The sequence below is a fragment of the Plecotus auritus genome (genome assembly GCF_963455305.1).
Source record: "Plecotus auritus genome assembly, chromosome: 9".
Lineage (NCBI taxonomy): Eukaryota > Metazoa > Chordata > Mammalia > Chiroptera > Vespertilionidae > Plecotus > Plecotus auritus.
Genome location: NC_137783.1, coordinates 155,269,582 through 155,286,262, shown reverse-complemented (window position 1 = coordinate 155,286,262; position 16,681 = coordinate 155,269,582). Strand labels below are relative to the sequence as shown.

General features: G+C 62.8%; 2 protein-coding genes across 6 annotated transcripts in view; both read left to right on the top strand.

Annotated features, from left to right (window-relative positions):
- The window catches only part of LOC308233869 (7-dehydrocholesterol reductase), a 33,978-nt gene that overhangs the window by 1,885 nt on the left and 15,412 nt on the right, over positions 1–16,681 (top strand). The window contains exon 1 of one of the 3 annotated variants that reach the window (XM_080640842.1): positions 14,911–14,990. The exons of 1 other annotated variant lie outside the window; for it this stretch is intronic. The gene's annotated coding sequence lies outside the window, so the exon portion shown is untranslated. Of the gene's footprint in view, positions 1–14,910; positions 15,058–16,681 lie in introns of those variants that run through there. One more of the 3 variants, XM_080640841.1, reaches the window with a different exon arrangement.
- LOC308233871 (7-dehydrocholesterol reductase-like) lies at positions 680–12,983 on the top strand. Of its 3 annotated transcripts, none has more exons than XM_080640846.1 (7): positions 680–785; positions 5,558–5,706; positions 6,439–6,528; positions 7,135–7,357; positions 7,680–7,770; positions 9,406–9,619; positions 11,511–12,983. In XM_080640846.1, exons 3-7 carry the CDS (start codon positions 6,443–6,445, stop codon positions 11,677–11,679), a joined length of 783 nt encoding a protein of 260 aa, XP_080496972.1. In that variant the 5' UTR covers positions 680–785; positions 5,558–5,706; positions 6,439–6,442; the 3' UTR covers positions 11,680–12,983. The 3 variants fall into 3 exon arrangements, with proteins under 3 accessions (XP_080496972.1, XP_080496970.1, XP_080496971.1); XM_080640844.1 differs by having other exon boundaries at positions 743–852; XM_080640845.1 differs by having other exon boundaries at positions 770–805.

Sequence of the window (16,681 nt, the reverse complement as noted above, 5' to 3'; positions counted from 1 at the left end):
GTACATGGCTGGGCCATCCCTGCCCAGGGGGGACGGCTCTGGAAGGCTCTCTATCCATCAGAGCTTCCCATGAGGGGCGTGCTTGGCAACTCGGCTTCTCCCAGTGCCCAGCCATGCGCCTTCCTCCCGTCCCATCTCTGCACAGGGGTCCACCTTCTGGGGGACCGACCTGTGACGGCCTCCTAGCAGAGAGCCCTGCCCGCCAGCCCCAAACAACCCTGCTCCGCACACACCTGTGACCCGCCCCTCCTCGCACCTGACGCCCCTGCACCTACTTGATTGTCTATTGGTCCCTGCCTCCCGCCCCCAAAGCAGGGATCTGGTTTTGCCCACCGGCACGGGGACCCCGCATGCTCTGCATTTGCTCGCGCCTCTGAAGCCCCCCTGGCAGGAGGGGACACCGAGGCATGGGGGAAGCAGCTTGCCCACGACCACGCGGTTGGCGTGTGGCAGCCCCTCGCGCGCGTTTACGTGTTCCACGCCGCAGCACCCGTACCCCGCCCAAGGGTGCCCGGCTTCCCGCTCTTGGCGGGGCGGGACGTCCTCGGGGCGGTCCCCCCAGCCGTCAATCTCGCGCCCCGACCTCCGCGGATTGGCGCGTGCGGTGGCCCGGAGTCAGCTCAGGGGGTGGGGCGAGGCTCTGCGGCCAATCGCGGGGCGCAGGGACGCTCGGCGCGCAGGAACCGCCTCCGATTGGTCGTCCGCCGCACCACGTTAGCGTGGGGGCGGGGCCCCGGCTGGCTTGGATTGCGCGCGTCCGGGAGGTGGCGGATCAGAGGGCGCAGGTGAGCCGTGGGCTGCGCAGGTGAGCGGGCCGCCCGCGCGTGCAGGAGCGGGTGGCATTGCGCGCAGGTGAGGAGGGGCCGGCGCGTGGGGCAGGAGGCGATGCGTGCTCGGGTGGGCCCGGGTGCGTGCGCGCAGGTGAGATTTTGGGACCCGGGTTCTGGAGCCGCGCGCAGGTGTGTGTGGGGGGGGGGGGTCGGGGGGTCGTGCGTGGCCAGGTGAGGAGAGGCCAGGGATGAGGGGCGCCGGTTGGCTCACCCCAGACGGCCCTTCGGGGACGCCGTGTCCCCCGGGTGTTGGGGAGCGCGCCGCGGGTGGAGGCGGAGGCAGAGCGTGGTGAGTGCCTCCTGGGCCGGTCAGCCCGCTTCTGCCCGGCCCACGGGGGCGGACGCGGTTTTCTGTTTGGGGCAATCGAGGAGCTGCTGGAAGCCGGGAGGGGCGCTCACCGCTTCACTGGGAAGGTTGATGGCGAGGGGAGGGTGTGTGTGGGGGGGCGTGGATGCCCCGAGGCGGGGCCCTCTCTCCCTTCCCAACTCCTAAAAGAATGACAGCGCCTCTTTCCTGGACACGATACTTTTACGAAAAGGGTTTTTACGGGTCTGGGAAGATTTCTGACCAAAGGCAAAGAAAGGAGAGGGGACAGCGAGATGAGGAACGTGTTTATCCCAAGGCGTGTGTGACCTGTCGCTTCCTGGGCGTTTCCTGGGTGCCAGGCGCCTGCTGAACGCTTTGAGGTTAATTCTCAGACATCGGCACCCATGGCCGGCTGGCTGGCTGGCTGCGGGAGCCGAGAAGCTCGGGGCCGGAGAGGCCGGGCCTCTGAAGGCGCAGGAGGGCGGCCGGGGCAGGTCTGGGAGGCCTGCAGACACTTTGCCACGGGAAAGCCAGCAGGGTGTGCAGGCGAAACTCAGCAACATCCAGCACAGTTGGACTACTTCTGACACAATCCTGTCACGTGATTTGCGGGCGGGGGTGGGGGGGGTGGGGGGGGGCGGCGAGGGGCAGGTTTATAGAGTGAACGTGTATGCCAGGGTGCTGCGTGTCCGGGCAGGACGGAGCGAAGCAGCAGAGGGTTTGAGTGGGAATGGGGTTTGGAAAAGGGGTTTGGTTAGGGCGTGTGGGTGTGTATTGGGCAAGAGCTCACGAAGCCGCGTGGGAGAAGGCAGGCCGGAGGTCACCAGTCCTGGGGGTGGGCTGGGGCTGGACGAAGGCGAGGGGCCTGGGTGTCTGACTTTTAACCCTGTGTCATGGTGAGCGTAGATGGTCCAGCTGCTCAGACGCCGAGCCCTGAGCTGCCTTTCCAACCCCCTCGGGCACACGCCCATTTCCGGAGGCCGCCCACGTGGCCCGGCTGGGACCCCAGTCCAGGACCCCAACCCCGCCAGGGTCAGCCGGGCCAGAGCTGCGCGGCGCCATGCACAGAGGGGCCACACACCTGGGAGCGTTTGGGGAGTGAGGCTTGGGAAGGCGGGTGGGAGCCCAGGCGGGGTGGCCACACAGCCTGCGGAGGGCGGGGCGGGGGGGTGTAGGAGGCTTCAGGTGAACCCCAGCATCACCCCAACAGTCATCCTCACCGTTGCGTGGGGACGGATGACCCACAGTGAGAGCCCCACCTTCCCAGAATTGTGCATCTTATAATCCCGAGAGCTGTTCAAAAAAACAACACCCTTTTTTTGGCTAGGTTACTTCATTATACAAGTACATTTCTACCAGAAAAACTAGGAAAAGAGGGAAAAACTCACCTGTGTGTCCCGTTCAAAGATTTGGTCCTTGGCTTTTTATTTTTTTATTTTTTTTTAAAAAAATATATTTTTATTAATTTTTTACAGAGAGGAAGAGAGAGGAGAGGGATAGAGAGCTAGAAACATCCATGAGAGAGAAACATCGATCAGCTGCCTCCTGCACACCCCCCACTGGGGATGTGCCCGCCACCAAGGTACATGCCCTTGACCGGAATCGAACCCGGGACCCTTCAGTCCGCAGGCCGACGCTCTATCCACTGAACCAAACCGGTTTCGGCAGTCCTTGGCTTTTTCAATAGTCTTTCATGGCGGACTGCCTGGCAGCCTGTCCTTGTGCTGTGTTTCTCTTCCCCCCCCGCCCCCCCCCCCCACCTGATCTTACCGATAGCCCGCAGCCGCTCCGCATTCCCCAGTGGGCACAGCACACTCCCGCCGCGGCTCTCACCGCCGCAGGTTCACTCTGCCTCCCCTGCGTGGCCCGGAACTCCTGGGGCGGGGGGATGGGGGGTCTGCCTGGCCTCCCGAGCGGCTACCAGATTTTGTCATCGGTGTCGTCCGAAGTCCATGGCGCAGCGGCCTGTGGTTCAGCCTGTGCCACGCCTCCCGCGGACTCATTCCCGGAGCAGGCTGCCCGCTGTCCCCAGGCCCGCGCGAGGACTCGGTGAGGTCCCAGGTGGCGGGGCTTGGCAAGGTGCTCCGAGCTCCTTGTTGTCTGTGACCCGCCGATGGCCCCAAACAGCACCCCTGGAGAGGCGGGGTGTTCGGGGAGGGGTGGCTCGCGCCTGCCAGGCTGGGTCAGGAAAGGCAACTTCTGTCGCGTTTGCTGGAGCCTCGCTGGCCCCCGAACCCCCCCCTCCCACGGCCCTGCGGCCCCCGTGCTGTGGGGACGCCCAGGCTAGCCCCCGGGGGAAACCCTCTGAAGAGCAGCCGCCCCGGGACACCCCCAGGCCTTGCTGCCTGGCCAGGTTCTCCCCAAATTCCTGACCCACAGAAACAATGAGAGATGATAAGACTGTTGAAGCCACTGAGTTGAGGGTAACCAAACATGGAGAGGGGGCTGTGGGCGCACCCCTCTCTCAGGGTCAGTGGGTTTTGTGACCCCCCTGGCCGGTGGGAACCCGAGCCCAGCTGAGCCTCCCGGGCCTGCATGACCCCCACAGTGGCGTCGGTGCCATGTTAGCATGGTCCCCAGGGAGGGAGGTGTTGGCACCCAGGTAACCTTGGTGATCCTGCTCTTAAGGAAACTCTGACGAGGGTGGGGGTGGGCCCTTGGCACGCTGACCTCGTTTCCGTGACGAGTGGGTGGTGTCGCTTTCAGGCTGGAAACAGGCCTCGCGCGTGTGAGTAGGTGCTCAGGTCACACACCTGGAACCCCTCCTGGGGCACGTGGGCGGCAGGAGCGGGTCCTGCGGGAACGCGCAGCCTTGGCGGTGACCACTGAGCCTCCTGGGCAGTCACCCCCCAGCCCCAGCCCCAGCCCCAGCCCCAGCCCCAGCTCCAGCCCCGTGGTCCGGGGTCTCTGGTGCGGCCCCGTATTCCTACGCCCTCACGACGCTCCGAAAGCTGCCATGGATGGGCCTGGCGTGGTCGGTTTTGTTGGTCCCAGCAAACATTTAAAAAAGGATGGATGTGTCTCAAAAATCAAAAATATTTTCTTTTTAAGCATATATTTTTTTAAATATATTTTATTGATTTTTTACAGAGAGGAAGGGAGAGGGATAGAGAGTTAGAAACATCGATGAGAGAGAAACACTGATCAGCTGCCTCCTGCACACCCCCCACTGGGGATGTGCCCGCAAACAAGGTACATGCCCTCGACCGGAATCGAACCTGGGACCCTTCCGTCCGCAGGCTGATGCTCTATCCACTGAGCCAAACCATATTGATTTCAGAGAGGAAGGGCGGGGGAGAGAGAGAGAGAGAGAAACATCCATGATGAGAGAGAATCATGGACCAGCTGCCTTCTGCACGCCCCACACTGGGGATCGAGCCTGCAACCCGGGCATGTGCCCTGACCGGGAATCGAACCCTGACCTCCTGGTTCCTAGGTCGACACTCAGCCCCTGAGCCACGCGGGCCGGGCAGCCATCAAACACGGAATCTCAGCCATGTCACCGCATCATCCCAGACGCTCAGGACCACAGCTCCTTTAGCTTTTGTTTCTGGAGCTCAGATTCCCCAGTGAGGGAGCCTGTCGGGGCGCCAGGGGGCGGTGCAGACAGCCCCATCGGTTTCCGCGGCGACTCCTTTGCCGGGTGGGGTACCCGCACCCTCCCTTAGCTTCAGCGATGACCGCAGAGCCTCGTGTGCGTGGGCACCGTGCGCGGACACCCCAGGGAGAGCGTCGGGTCAGCGGGCGTGCAGGCCAGTTGGCGTGCGGCTCCTCGGCTCCACGAACCTGCCGCCGGGCATGACACGGGGGAGGCTGGCGGCAGGAGCGCGCGGGCTGCCGGGTGTGAGTCTACAGAGAAAACGCCTTTGGGTCTGTGGCTGCTCCCAGGTCTGCATCTGCCTGTTTATTTTATTTTATTTTTTTGTTCATTCTCACCCAAGCATCTTTTCCCATTGACTTTTCAGAGAGAGTGGAAGGGAGGGGGAGAGACAGAGGAACATCGATGTGAGAGAGACACTGATTGGTTGCCCCCGCACGGCCCGGACCAGGGCCAGGGTTCGAGCCTGCAACCGAGGTACAGGCCCTTGACCGGGAATCAAACCCGGGACCCTTCCGTCCGCAAGCCGGTGCTCTCTCCACTGAGCCACACTGGCCAGGGCTGGGTCTGCCCACGGGAAGGCTCGTGTCCACGGTGACCCTTCAGCTTCGAAGGCCTCCATCCACCCCCCACCACCGTTGCTGTTCCGGGCCCTGCGTGTGCCGGGCAGAGCCGCTGCGGGTGAGATGGGGCCGTCCACGGGCCTCTTCCGACTGTGACCCCCGAGCGAGCATGCGCCCTCAGCTGTGGCCTTGAATGCGTGTCACTTGGGTCCCGGAAGGTCAGCTCCCTGAGTGTCCTCCGCACCTTTGTCCCCGGCAGGACTTGGCGTGGCGCACCGAGGACAGGCCGGGGCCTCGGCAGGAAGGGAGAGCGGTGCCGCCATGGGTCCCCGTGACGAGAGGCTGGCGTGAGCGCCGCGGTGCGTGGCACAGGCCGCCACCTCGCCACCGTGAGAAGTGAGACAGCAGGTGCGTTCACCCCCCTGCCAGCTCCGGTCTGAGCCCCCCCCCCCCCGCAGCCGTCCACGGTCACGGATGTGACACGTGTATCGCCCAGTTCGGGGTTCAGGACCCAGGGGACCCCTGGGCGCGTGAGCTCTGTAACCGCTCAGCCCGCGGAAGGCGCCCCTTCTCCCTCCGCGCGTCTCCGGGCGCCCTCCCCACGCCCGCGCTGAGGCTGTTGTTCCCGGACGGCCGTTGCCTCGCTTTTCCCTCCGCTGAGGGGTCTGCGCCCCATCCGTCAGCTGCTTTTCCCGAAAGCTCCACGGAGCCGCCCTCCACGCCGTTGCTTTCTGCACCCTCCGACACGGCCGCGTTCATGGTGTCCGTCCTCCTCCCCGTGGCCCCTCTCGTCCCGATGTGGGTGGGGACCTGCGGCAGTGGGTTCAGCGGGTAGCGGGCAGGAGCCGATGGCACAGGCTCCTTGCCAGGATGGCTCCATTCACGTGGCTAGAAGGGGGCCCTCCTGTCTGTCGGAGGAGACGAGGAGCAGAAGCAGGGAGGCGGGGGGGGGGGGGCGCCCCGGTCGCAGGTCCCAGGAACGTCTGAGCTGCGCTGGCCGCCTCCCTGGGGGCACTCTGCCACCAGGACACGGTCGAGAGAGGAGGCAGCCCCGCGGGCCCCGATCCTGGCGGCGGCGGCGGCGGCAGGGAGAGGTCTGCGCTTTGGGGGACCATCTGAGCAGAGTGTCTCCCTCCTCAGGACCATGGCTGCAAGATACCGGCCCAGCGCTCCCCACACCAGTGCTGCCAGCAGCGGGGCTGCAGCCCAGGGGCAGTGGGGCCGTGCCTGGTAAGGATCCCGCCGTCTTCCCGGCCGGGGGTGGCGTCGGGGGGAGGGCCTGGGGCCTGTCCTAGACCTTCTGAGCATCTCCTTATGGAGGCCCCATGGCTGGTGCCAAAACTGGGCTAATGGAGCCTCTCCCAGCCCAGAACACCACGTGCCCAACACTGCGTGCCCTCAGAGGTGTCGGGGGCAGGGGTGGGTGTGGGTGGGGTGGGGGGGGGGAGGGGGCCGGCCTGGGGCCTGTCCTAGTCCTTCTGAGCATCTCCTTGCGGAGGCCGAGGAAGGAGGCACCGTTGGAAGTGTGGCCAGGAGTGGACAAGAGCTGGAAACGCACTCACGGGCCGGCGGGCGCCTGGCTCTGACGCCGCTGTCCCGGGTGTGGGGACCGAGGGGTGACTGCGCGTCCCCCACAGCCCGCAGCCACCTCACTGCGTCCAGACGCTGGGCCCTGGGCTTCCTGTGGGCGCCCCGATGTGCCCCCTGCGTGGCCGGAGAGAGCACGCCGCGTGGCCGCCCCTCGGAGGTGCCGGCTGGCTTGGCACACAGAGGCGGGGCTGGGAGGGCAGGGGGACGGCCGGCGTGACCGCCCGCCTCACCGCGCCGCCTCTGCAGGGAGGTGGACTGGTTCTCCCTGGCGAGCATTCTGTTCCTGCTGCTGTTCGCGCCCTTCATCGTGTACTTCTTCGTCATGGCGTGTGACCAGTACGCCTGCTCGCTCACGGCGCCCGTGCTGGACCTGGCCGCCGGCCGCGTGCGCCTCTCCGACATCTGGGCCAGGACGCCGTCCGTGACCAAGGAAGCCGCCCAGATCTACGCCCTGTGGGTCTCGTTCCAGGTGAGGCCTCCCGCGGCGGGGCCAGGTGCATCGGGTTCCCTCTGTCGGGGTGGCCGGGGCTGTTGGTCCTGGCAGCGCGTCACCGGGGCCCAGGCGTGCCCGGCCACCTCCCCGCGCAGAGGGCGCCCCGCACGCCCGCCCGCGGTGGGGGCCGCCCGAGGTTGGGGAGGGGCCACTGGGCGGTGGGGAGCTGCGGACCCGGGAGGGGGAACCGCCCCGCGTGGGGACCTCAGCCCGCGGGGCCTCCACGTCCACCGCCTCGGCCGGGAAGCCAGGCCGCGGGCACCGCCAGGCCGGGCGGTTCAGCGAGCCTCTCCTGCAGGTGCTGCTGTACGTGGCGCTTCCTGACGTCTGCCACCGGTTCCTGCCCGGCTACGTGGGCGGCGTCCAGGAGGGCGCGGTGACTCCCGCAGGTAACGCCCGGCTCAGCCGTGTCAGACCCCTGTCCCCTCGCCTCGGGCCCCTCCCCCGCTGCTCCTGGCCCGAAGGCTCCTCACCCGCAGCGGCATGTGCTCGCGGCTTCCCCGGCGCCGGCCTCACGGCACCAGGAGTTAGCCGGGGCGTCCCGGGCCTGAGGTTGAAGGTCATATTCTTCAGTGGAGGGACCCGAGTGGCCGCCGGCCCCATGGCTGGTGCCAAAACTGGGCTAATGGAGCCTCTCCCAGCCCAGATCACCACGTGCCCAACACTGCGTGCCCACAGAGGTGTCGGGGGCAGGGGTGGGTGTGGATGGGGTTTTTTTTTTGGGGGGGGAGGCTGTCTGTCCATTCGTTCCCCATGGTCTCCAGGAACCCAGGGGCCCAGCAGGTGGGTCCCACTGGGTCCAGAGGGCGGGGCGTTGTTCCCCAAGTCCCACAAGGCGTCCCCACAACGCTTCTCCAGCTCAGCCCCAGTCTACCGCAGCGCAGGCTGGTCACTCAGCCTCTGGTTGTGACCGAACCGACGAGGGCCTGCCCGCCCGCCTGCCTGCCTGCCCGCCGCGCAGCAGGGCCGAACCCCGAACCCTGAGCTCTGTGGGGAGAAGTTTATTGGCAGGGACCCTCGCCAGGAGCCCAGGAAGCTGTGGCTTAGACCCACGCTCCCCATGGTTTTTAACGAAGGTTTTTAAAGGCAAGATCGAGGGTTGGGCGTCGGGGGGCTGTGGGGAACCGTTGGCTAGTTCTCTGCGCGCCTCACGGCTTTCCTTGCCGGCTGTCCTGCTCTTGGCATTGCTGTCGCCGGGCGATGTGGCCGAGGAGCCAAGACTCGGCAAACGCTGGTGGTTGCATCAGGGACGCCATCTTTTTAAAACACACAGTAACTCTTGATTGATTTCGGGGCAGAAGGGAGAGAGAGAGAGAGAGAGAGAGAAACATCAGTGCTGAGAGAGAATCATTGATTGGCTGCCTTCTGCACGCCCCCCACTGGGGATCGAGCCCACAACCCAGGGATGTGCCCTGACCGGGAATCAAACCGTGACCTGGTTCATAGGTCGACGCTCAAGCACTGAGCCACGCCGGCCGGGTGTGAGGCCATCTTTAGAGCAAAAGGCAGAAAGCAAACATCTCGTGGCCTTGGTTACGGCGAAGCTGTCATTGCCTGGAGCTCAGCGAGCTCCATTCCTCTGTCAGTCAGGCACAGTGCCCTTGTCAACCCCTCTCCCGGGACGTGCCTTGCCGGCAGGCCCCCAGGACACGCCAGCATCCCTTCTTCACCTTTGTGAGCTGCGTGCGTGGCAGCCACAGCCATGGGACAGTTAGTGGAGGCGGACACCTGCCTCCCGACTCTGATCTGATCCTAAACCTGATCGCCGTTGGCGCCGGTTCTGGGGCCATCGGGAGAATCAGAACCAGAGGAGCCATCTGGGCCCCACCCCAGAGGCAGGTGGGAGGCGCACCCCGGTGTCCTCACCGGGCCTGGAGTCGCCGCAGAAGCCGGCCGCGCTCGGGGCTGGAGTCTGGGTGCCCGAGACCAGGCCCCGAGCAGCTGAGGCCCCGAGAGCCCGTGGGACGGAGCCAGCTGCCGTCAAGGCGGGAGCACGCTTTGAGGTTCCCGTCTTGCCTCCGCAGGGGTCATCAACAAGTACGAGATCAACGGCCTGCAGGCCTGGCTCATCACGCACCTGCTCTGGCTCGCCAACGCCCGCTTCCTCGCCTGGTTCCCTCCCACCATCATCTTCGACAACTGGATCCCGCTGCTGTGGTGCGCCAACATCCTGGGCTACGCCGTGTCCACCTTCGCCATGGTCAAGGGCTACCTGTTCCCCACCAACGCCCGCGACTGGTGAGCCCCGCCCCGCCCTGCGCAGCTGGTCGCGCCGCAGGGGAGCGCACGTGCCCGCCGTGGCCTTGTCTGTTCCCTGGGACGGGCTGGGGGAGCCGGGGTTACACGTCCTTGAAGGGGAGCCTCGTGGAGCGGGCTGATCGAGGGGGCGCCCTTTCTAAGTGTCCGGTGGCTTCTGCCCCGGGAGGATGCATGAGGGGCCAGGCCGCCCTTTGGCGCTGGGTCAGGGGAGCAGGCGGGTGGGAAGGCGACATCTGTCCGCAGGGCAAGGACAGCGCTCCGCCTCTTCCTCCGGAGAATTAGTGTGGCCGAGCAGTCTTGTCATTTCAGCGGGTTTAAGAGAGCAGCTTCCCACGGAGAGTCCTTCCTTTCCCAGGGAAGCCTGGGGTTGGATTGTTGCCATCTACCCATCCATCCATTTATCCATCCATCATCCATCCATCCATCCATCCATCACTCATCATCCATCCATCATCCATCCATTCATCCATCCATCCATCTCTCCATCCACCTATCTCCATCATCCATCCATCCATCGTTCATCATTCATCATCCATCCATCCATCGTTCATCATCCATCCATCCCTCCATCCATCCATTTATCCATCCATCATCCATCCATCCATCCATCATTCATCATCCATCCATCCATCATCCATCCATCCATCTTTCCATCCATCCATCTCTCCATCCATCATCCATCCATCCATCTCTCCATCCATCCATCGATCTCTCCATCCATCCATCCATCCATCCATCATCCATCCATCCATCCATCATTCATCATCCATCCATCTCCATCCATCCATCTCTCCATCCATTCATCCATTCATCCATCCATCCATCTCTCCATCCACCTGTCTCCATCATCCATCCATCCATCGTTCATCATTCATCATCCATCCATCCATCGTTCATCATCCATCCATCTCTCCATCCATCCATCCATCCACCCATCATCCATCCATCCATCGTTCATCATTCATCAATCCATCTCTCCATCCGCCCATCTCTCCATCCATCATCCATCCATCTCTCCATCCATCATCCATCCATCCATCGTTCATCATTCATCAATCCATCTCTTCATCTCTCTATCCATCCATCCATCTCTCCATCTCTCCATCCATCCATCCACCCATCTCTTCATCCATCCATCTCTCCATCCATCCATCCATCCATCTCTCCATCCACCCATCATCCATCCATCTCTCCATCCATCCATCTCTCCATCCATCATCCATCCATCCATCTCTTCATCCATCTCTCTATCCATCCATCCATATCTCCATCTCTCCATCCATCCATCCATCTCTCCATCCATCCATCTCTCCATCCATCATCCATCCATCCATCTCTTCATCCATCTCTCTATCCATCCATCCATATCTCCATCTCTCCATCCATCCATCCATCTCTCCATCCATCCATCTCTCCATCCATCATCCATCCATCCATCTCTTCATCCATCTCTCTATCCATCCATCCATCTCTCCATCCATCCATCCATCCATCCATCTCTCCATCCACCCATCATCCATCCATCCATCCATCCATCTCTCCATCCATACATCTCTCCATCCATCCATCCATCCATCCATCCATCCATCTCTCCATCCATCTCTCCACCCATCTCTCTACCCATCCATCCATCTATCCATTCACTATGCACCCCAGCCCCCCCCCCCATTTTTATCCTTCCTCCTTCTTCCCTTGTCCCTCTTCCCTCCGTTCATTCACCAGCAGATGTTTGTTGGGTTCTCTGTAGACAGGTAGGTAACGGGGCTTCAGGCATGAATAGGATTCTTGTTCCTGGGGGAGGGGGGTGCTTACGTTTTAGTCTGGGGCTCAAACAAAACCCAAGTGTGTTTCATTCACCTCTGACGCCCAGGCTCTGGGGCGACGTCCGGACGGTGGTGCCCAGTGTGGTAGCAGGTGGTGAGGCGGCTCCTGTGGCTCGGGGAGACCATGCACGGCTTTATGGTCACGGCGCCTGCCGCAGACTTCACATTTCCTGTCCCCTGATCCTGAGGGCAACGGACAGGGCGCGGTTTCTGTGATCGGGGAGACCGTGCACGGCTTTATGGTCACGGCGCCTGCCGCAGACTTCACATTTCCTGTCCCCTTATCCTGAGGGCAACGGACAGGACGCAGTTTCTGTGACTTCACATTTCCTCTGTCCCCTGATCCTGATGGCGACGGACAGGACGCAGTTTCTGTGATCGGGGAGACCATGCGTGGCTTTATGGTCACGGCGCCTGCCGCAGACTTCACATTTCCTGTCCCCTGATCCTGAGGGCGACGGACAGGACGCAGTTTCTGTGATCGGGGAGACCATGCGCGGCTTTATGGTCACAGCGCCTGCCGCAGACTTCACATTTCCTGTCCCCTGATCCTGAGGGCAACGGACAGGACGCAGTTTCTGTGACTTCACATTTCCTCTGTCCCCTGATCCTGATGGCGACGGACAGGACGCCGTTTCTGTGATCGGGGAGACCATGCGCGGCTTTATGGTCACGGCGCCTGCCGCAGACTTCACATTTCCTCTGTCCCCTGATCCTGAGGGCGACGGACAGGACGCGGTTTCTGTGATCGGGGAGACCATGCGCGGCTTTATGGTCACGGCGCCTGCCGCAGACTTCACATTTCCTGTCCCCTGATCCTGAGGGCGACGGACAGGACGCAGTTTCTGTGATCGGGGAGACCATGCGCGGCTTTATGGTCACGGCGCCTGCCACAGACTTCACATTTCCTGTCCCCTGATCCTGAGGGCAACGGACAGGACGCGGTTTCTGTGATCGGGGAGACCATGCGCGGCTTTATGGTCACGGCGCCTGCCGCAGACTTCACATTTCCTCTGTCCCCTGATCCTGAGGGCGACGGACAGGACGCGGTTTCTGTGATCGGGGAGACCATGCGCGGCTTTATGGTCACGGCGCCTGCCGCAGACTTCACATTTCCTGTCCCCTGATCCTGAGGGCGACGGACAGGACGCAGTTTCTGTGATCGGCACGGCCATCCCTCTGTGCGCAGCGAGGTGTGAGTACCTCACGGTCTCCACCTGAGGGTCTGGGCGGATTCTCTGGTCGCCCCTGGAGAGGCCTGTGGGGTCAGGTGACCAGGGCAGCTAACGGTTAAGAAGCTGGTCAGCGCCAAAACCAGTTTGGCTCAGTGGATAGAGCGTCGGCCTGCGGACTGAAGGGTCCCAGGTTCGATTCCGGCCAAGGGCACGTAACTTGGTTGCGGGCACATCCCCAGTGGGAGGTGTGCAGGAGGCAGCTGATCGATGTTTCTCTCTCATCGATGTTTCTAACTCTCTATCCTTCTCCCTTCCTCTCTGTAAAAAATCAATAAAGTATATTTTAAAAAATAAATAAAATGTTCTATTATTTTGTTAACGATGACTCATCTAGTTCAGCCCTTTGTGTTCAACAAGCCTACGTTTCTATGAAAATGGAAGCTTTTGTGGGTTTTTTTTTTTTGCGGCCCACGTACCCTTAAACCTTCTTTATCTGGCCCGTGTCAGCCTTTGAGTTTGACATGCTTGGTCTGGAGTGTAAATTACTTGCTCCTAAGTGTCCTTGGTTAGGGGAAAAAGAGACTTTGTGACCCAGTAGCTGGCAGGAGCCGTCATTAACTGCTGGGTGGCTGGGTGAAAGGTTGGCCCAGTCTCAAAGTGTCACTTCATAGGTTACTTATTAATCACGAGAGGAAAAATGGAGGCACAAAGCACCCGAACCACACAATCCACCGACCCTCGGCCGGGGACACAGGGGCATCGTGCTGCCTCCCGCTAGGATGCAGGAGACACCACATCCTGTACGCAGCACGTTATCCTGCCCCGAACTGCGCAGCCTCAATGCCAGGGCGAGGAAAACAGCCAGGCCCCACGCGACACAGCAACAAACACCGGCTGTAGCTCTTTCAATTGTCCTGTCACGGCGGACCGAGAAGATGCAACAACTGGGTCCCCGCTCTAGACTGAGGAAGGCTCAGGAGCCATGACAGGAAGTGCACCTGTGGTTTCCTGGTAGGATCCTGGGTTTTTAGAAAGCACCGCCCTGGGACATTGGGGACACTCAACGCGGACAAGATATTAGATGCCAGCGTTGCCTCGATGGTAACTTCCAGAGCGTGCCCTTTTACTTCAGTCATGCAGAAGAAGGCCTTCGTTTTTAGGAGATGGATGCTGATGTGTTTAGGAGGGAGTGTCACCTGCAGCTAATTCATCCTTCAGGGGGGAGTGGAGGGGGGGACACGTACACAGAGGGGAGAGGAACCATGAATCTGCTGAATCTCCGTGGATGGGCGTCCCTTCAGTGTATATTCAACGGGTTGGTTGGTTTGACATTTTTTCAAAATAAAAAATAAAAAAACTGCAGAAAAAAACAAGGGTCTCTGTGAGGAACACAGGGAAGTGGCACGCAGATCCCTCTGACACCCCAGATGTAGGAAGTGGGGTCCTGCAGCTGCCCACCTCTCTCAGGGCCGCCTGGTTGAACAGCGGCCCAGCTCAAGGTCATGCCCGTGCAAGGATGACCTGTGTCCCGTGACTCATGGGTGTCCCATGACTGATGGAGGCGGGAGTACATGGCTGGGCCATCCCTGCCCAGGGGGGACGGCTCTGGGAGGTTCTCTATCCATCAGAGCTTCCCATGAGGGGCGTGCTTGGCAACTCGGCTTCTCCCAGTGCCCAGCCATGCGCCTTCCTCCCGTCCCATCTCTGCACAGGGGTCCACCTTCTGGGGGACCGACCTGTGATGGCCTCCTAGCAGAGAGCCCTGCCCGCCAGCCCCAAACAACCCTGCTCTGCACACACCTGTGACCCGCCCCTCCTCGCACCTGACGCCCCTGCACCTACTTGATTGTCTATTGGTCCCTGCCTCCCGCCCCCAAAGCAGGGATCTGGTTTTGCGCACCGGCACGGGGACCCCGCATGCGCTGCATTTGCTCGCGCCTCTGAAGCCCCCCTGGCAGGAGGGGACACCGAGGCATGGGGGAAGCAGCTTGCCCACGACCACGCGGTTGGCGTGTGGCAGCCCCTCGCGCGGGTTTACGTGTTCCACGCCGCAGCACCCGTACCCCGCCCAAGGGTGCCCGGCTTCCCGCTCTTGGCGGGGCGGGACGTCCTCGGGGCGGTCCCCCCAGCCGTCAATCTCGCGCCCCGACCTCCGCGGATTGGCGCGTGCGGTGGCCCGGAGTCAGCTCAGGGGGTGGGGCGAGGCTCTGCGGCCAATCGCGGGGCGCAGGGACGCTCGGCGCGCAGGAACCGCCTCCGATTGGTCGTCCGCCGCACCACGTTAGCGTGGGGGCGGGGCCCCGGCTGGCTTGGATTGCGCGCGTCCGGGAGGTGGCGGATCAGAGGGCGCAGGTGAGCCGTGGCCTGCGCAGGTGAGCGGGCCGCCCGCGCGTGCAGGAGCGGGTGGCATTGCGCGCAGGTGAGGAGGGGCCGGTGCGTGGGGCAGGAGGCGATGCGTGCTCGGGTGGGCCCGGGTGCGTGCGCGCAGGTGAGATTTTGGGACCCGGGTTCTGGAGCCGCGCGCAGGTGTGGGGGGGTCGGGGGGTCGTGCGTGGCCAGGTGAGGAGAGGCCAGGGATGAGGGGCGCCGGTTGGCTCACCCCAGACGGCCCTTCGGGGACGCCGTGTCCCCCGGGTGTTGGGAGCGCGCCGCGGGTGGAGGCGGGGGCAGAGCGTGGTGAGTGCCTCCTGGGCCGGTCGGCCCGCTTCTGCCCGGCCCCACGGGGGCGGACGCGGTTTTCTGTTTGGGGCAATCGAGGAGCTGCTGGAAGCCGGGAGGGGCGCTCACCGCTTCACTGGGAAGGTTGATGGCGGGGGGAGGGGGTGTGTGTGTGGGGGGCGTGGATGCCCCGAGGCGGGGCCCTCTCTCCCTTCCCAACTCCTGAAAGAATGACAGCGCCTCTTTCCTGGACACGATACTTTTACGAAAAGGGTTTTTACGGGTCTGGGAAGATTTCTGACCAAAGGCAAAGAAAGGAGAGGGGACAGCGAGATGAGGAACGTGTTTATCCCAAGGCGTGTGTGACCTGTTGCTTCCTGGGCGTTTCCTGGGTGCCAGGCGCCTGCTGAACGCTTTGAGGTTAATTCTCAGACATCGGCACCCATGGCCGGCTGGCTGGCTGGCTGGCTGCGGGAGCCGAGAAGCTCAGGGCCGGAGAGGCCGGGCCTCTGAAGGCGCAGGAGGGCGGCCGGGGCAGGTCTGGGAGGCCTGCAGACACTTTGCCACGGGAAAGCCAGCAGGGTGTGCAGGCGAAACTCAGCAACATCCAGCGCAGTTGGACTACTTCTGACACAATCTTGTCACGTGATTTGCGGGCGGGGGGGGGGGGGGAGGGGGAGGGGGGGCGAGGGGCAGGTTTATAGAGTGAACGTGTATGCCAGGGTGCTGCGTGTCCGGGCAGGACGGAGCGAAGCGGCAGAGGGTTTGAGTGGGAATGGGGTTTGGAAAAGGGGTTTGGTTAGGGCGTGTGGGTGTGTATTGGGCAAGAGCTCACGAAGCGGCGTGGGAGAAGGCAGGCCGGAGGTCACCAGTCCTGGGGGTGGGCTGGGGCTGGACGAAGGCGAGGGGCCTGGGTGTCTGACTTTTAACCCTGTGTCATGGTGAGCGTAGATGGTCCAGCTGCTCAGACGCCGAGCCCTGAGCTGCCTTTCCAACCCCCTCGGGCACACGCCCATTTCTGGAGGCCGCCCACGTGGCCCGGCCGGGACCCCAGTCCAGGACCCCAACCCCGCCAGGGTCAGCCGGGCCAGAGCTGCGCGGCGCCATGCACAGAGGGGCCACACGCTGGGAGCGTTTGGGGAGTGAGGCTTGGGAAGGCGGGTGGGAGCCCAGGCGGGGTGGCCACACAGCCTGCGGAGGGCAGGGCGGGGGGGTGTAGGAGGCTTCAGGTGAACCCCAGCATCACCCCAACAGTCATCCTCACCGTTGCGTGGGGACGGATGACCCACAGTGAGAGCCCCACGTTCCCAGAATATTGTGCATCTTATAATCCCGAGAGCTGTTCAAAAACAACACCCTTTTTGTGGCCAGGTTACCGCATTATA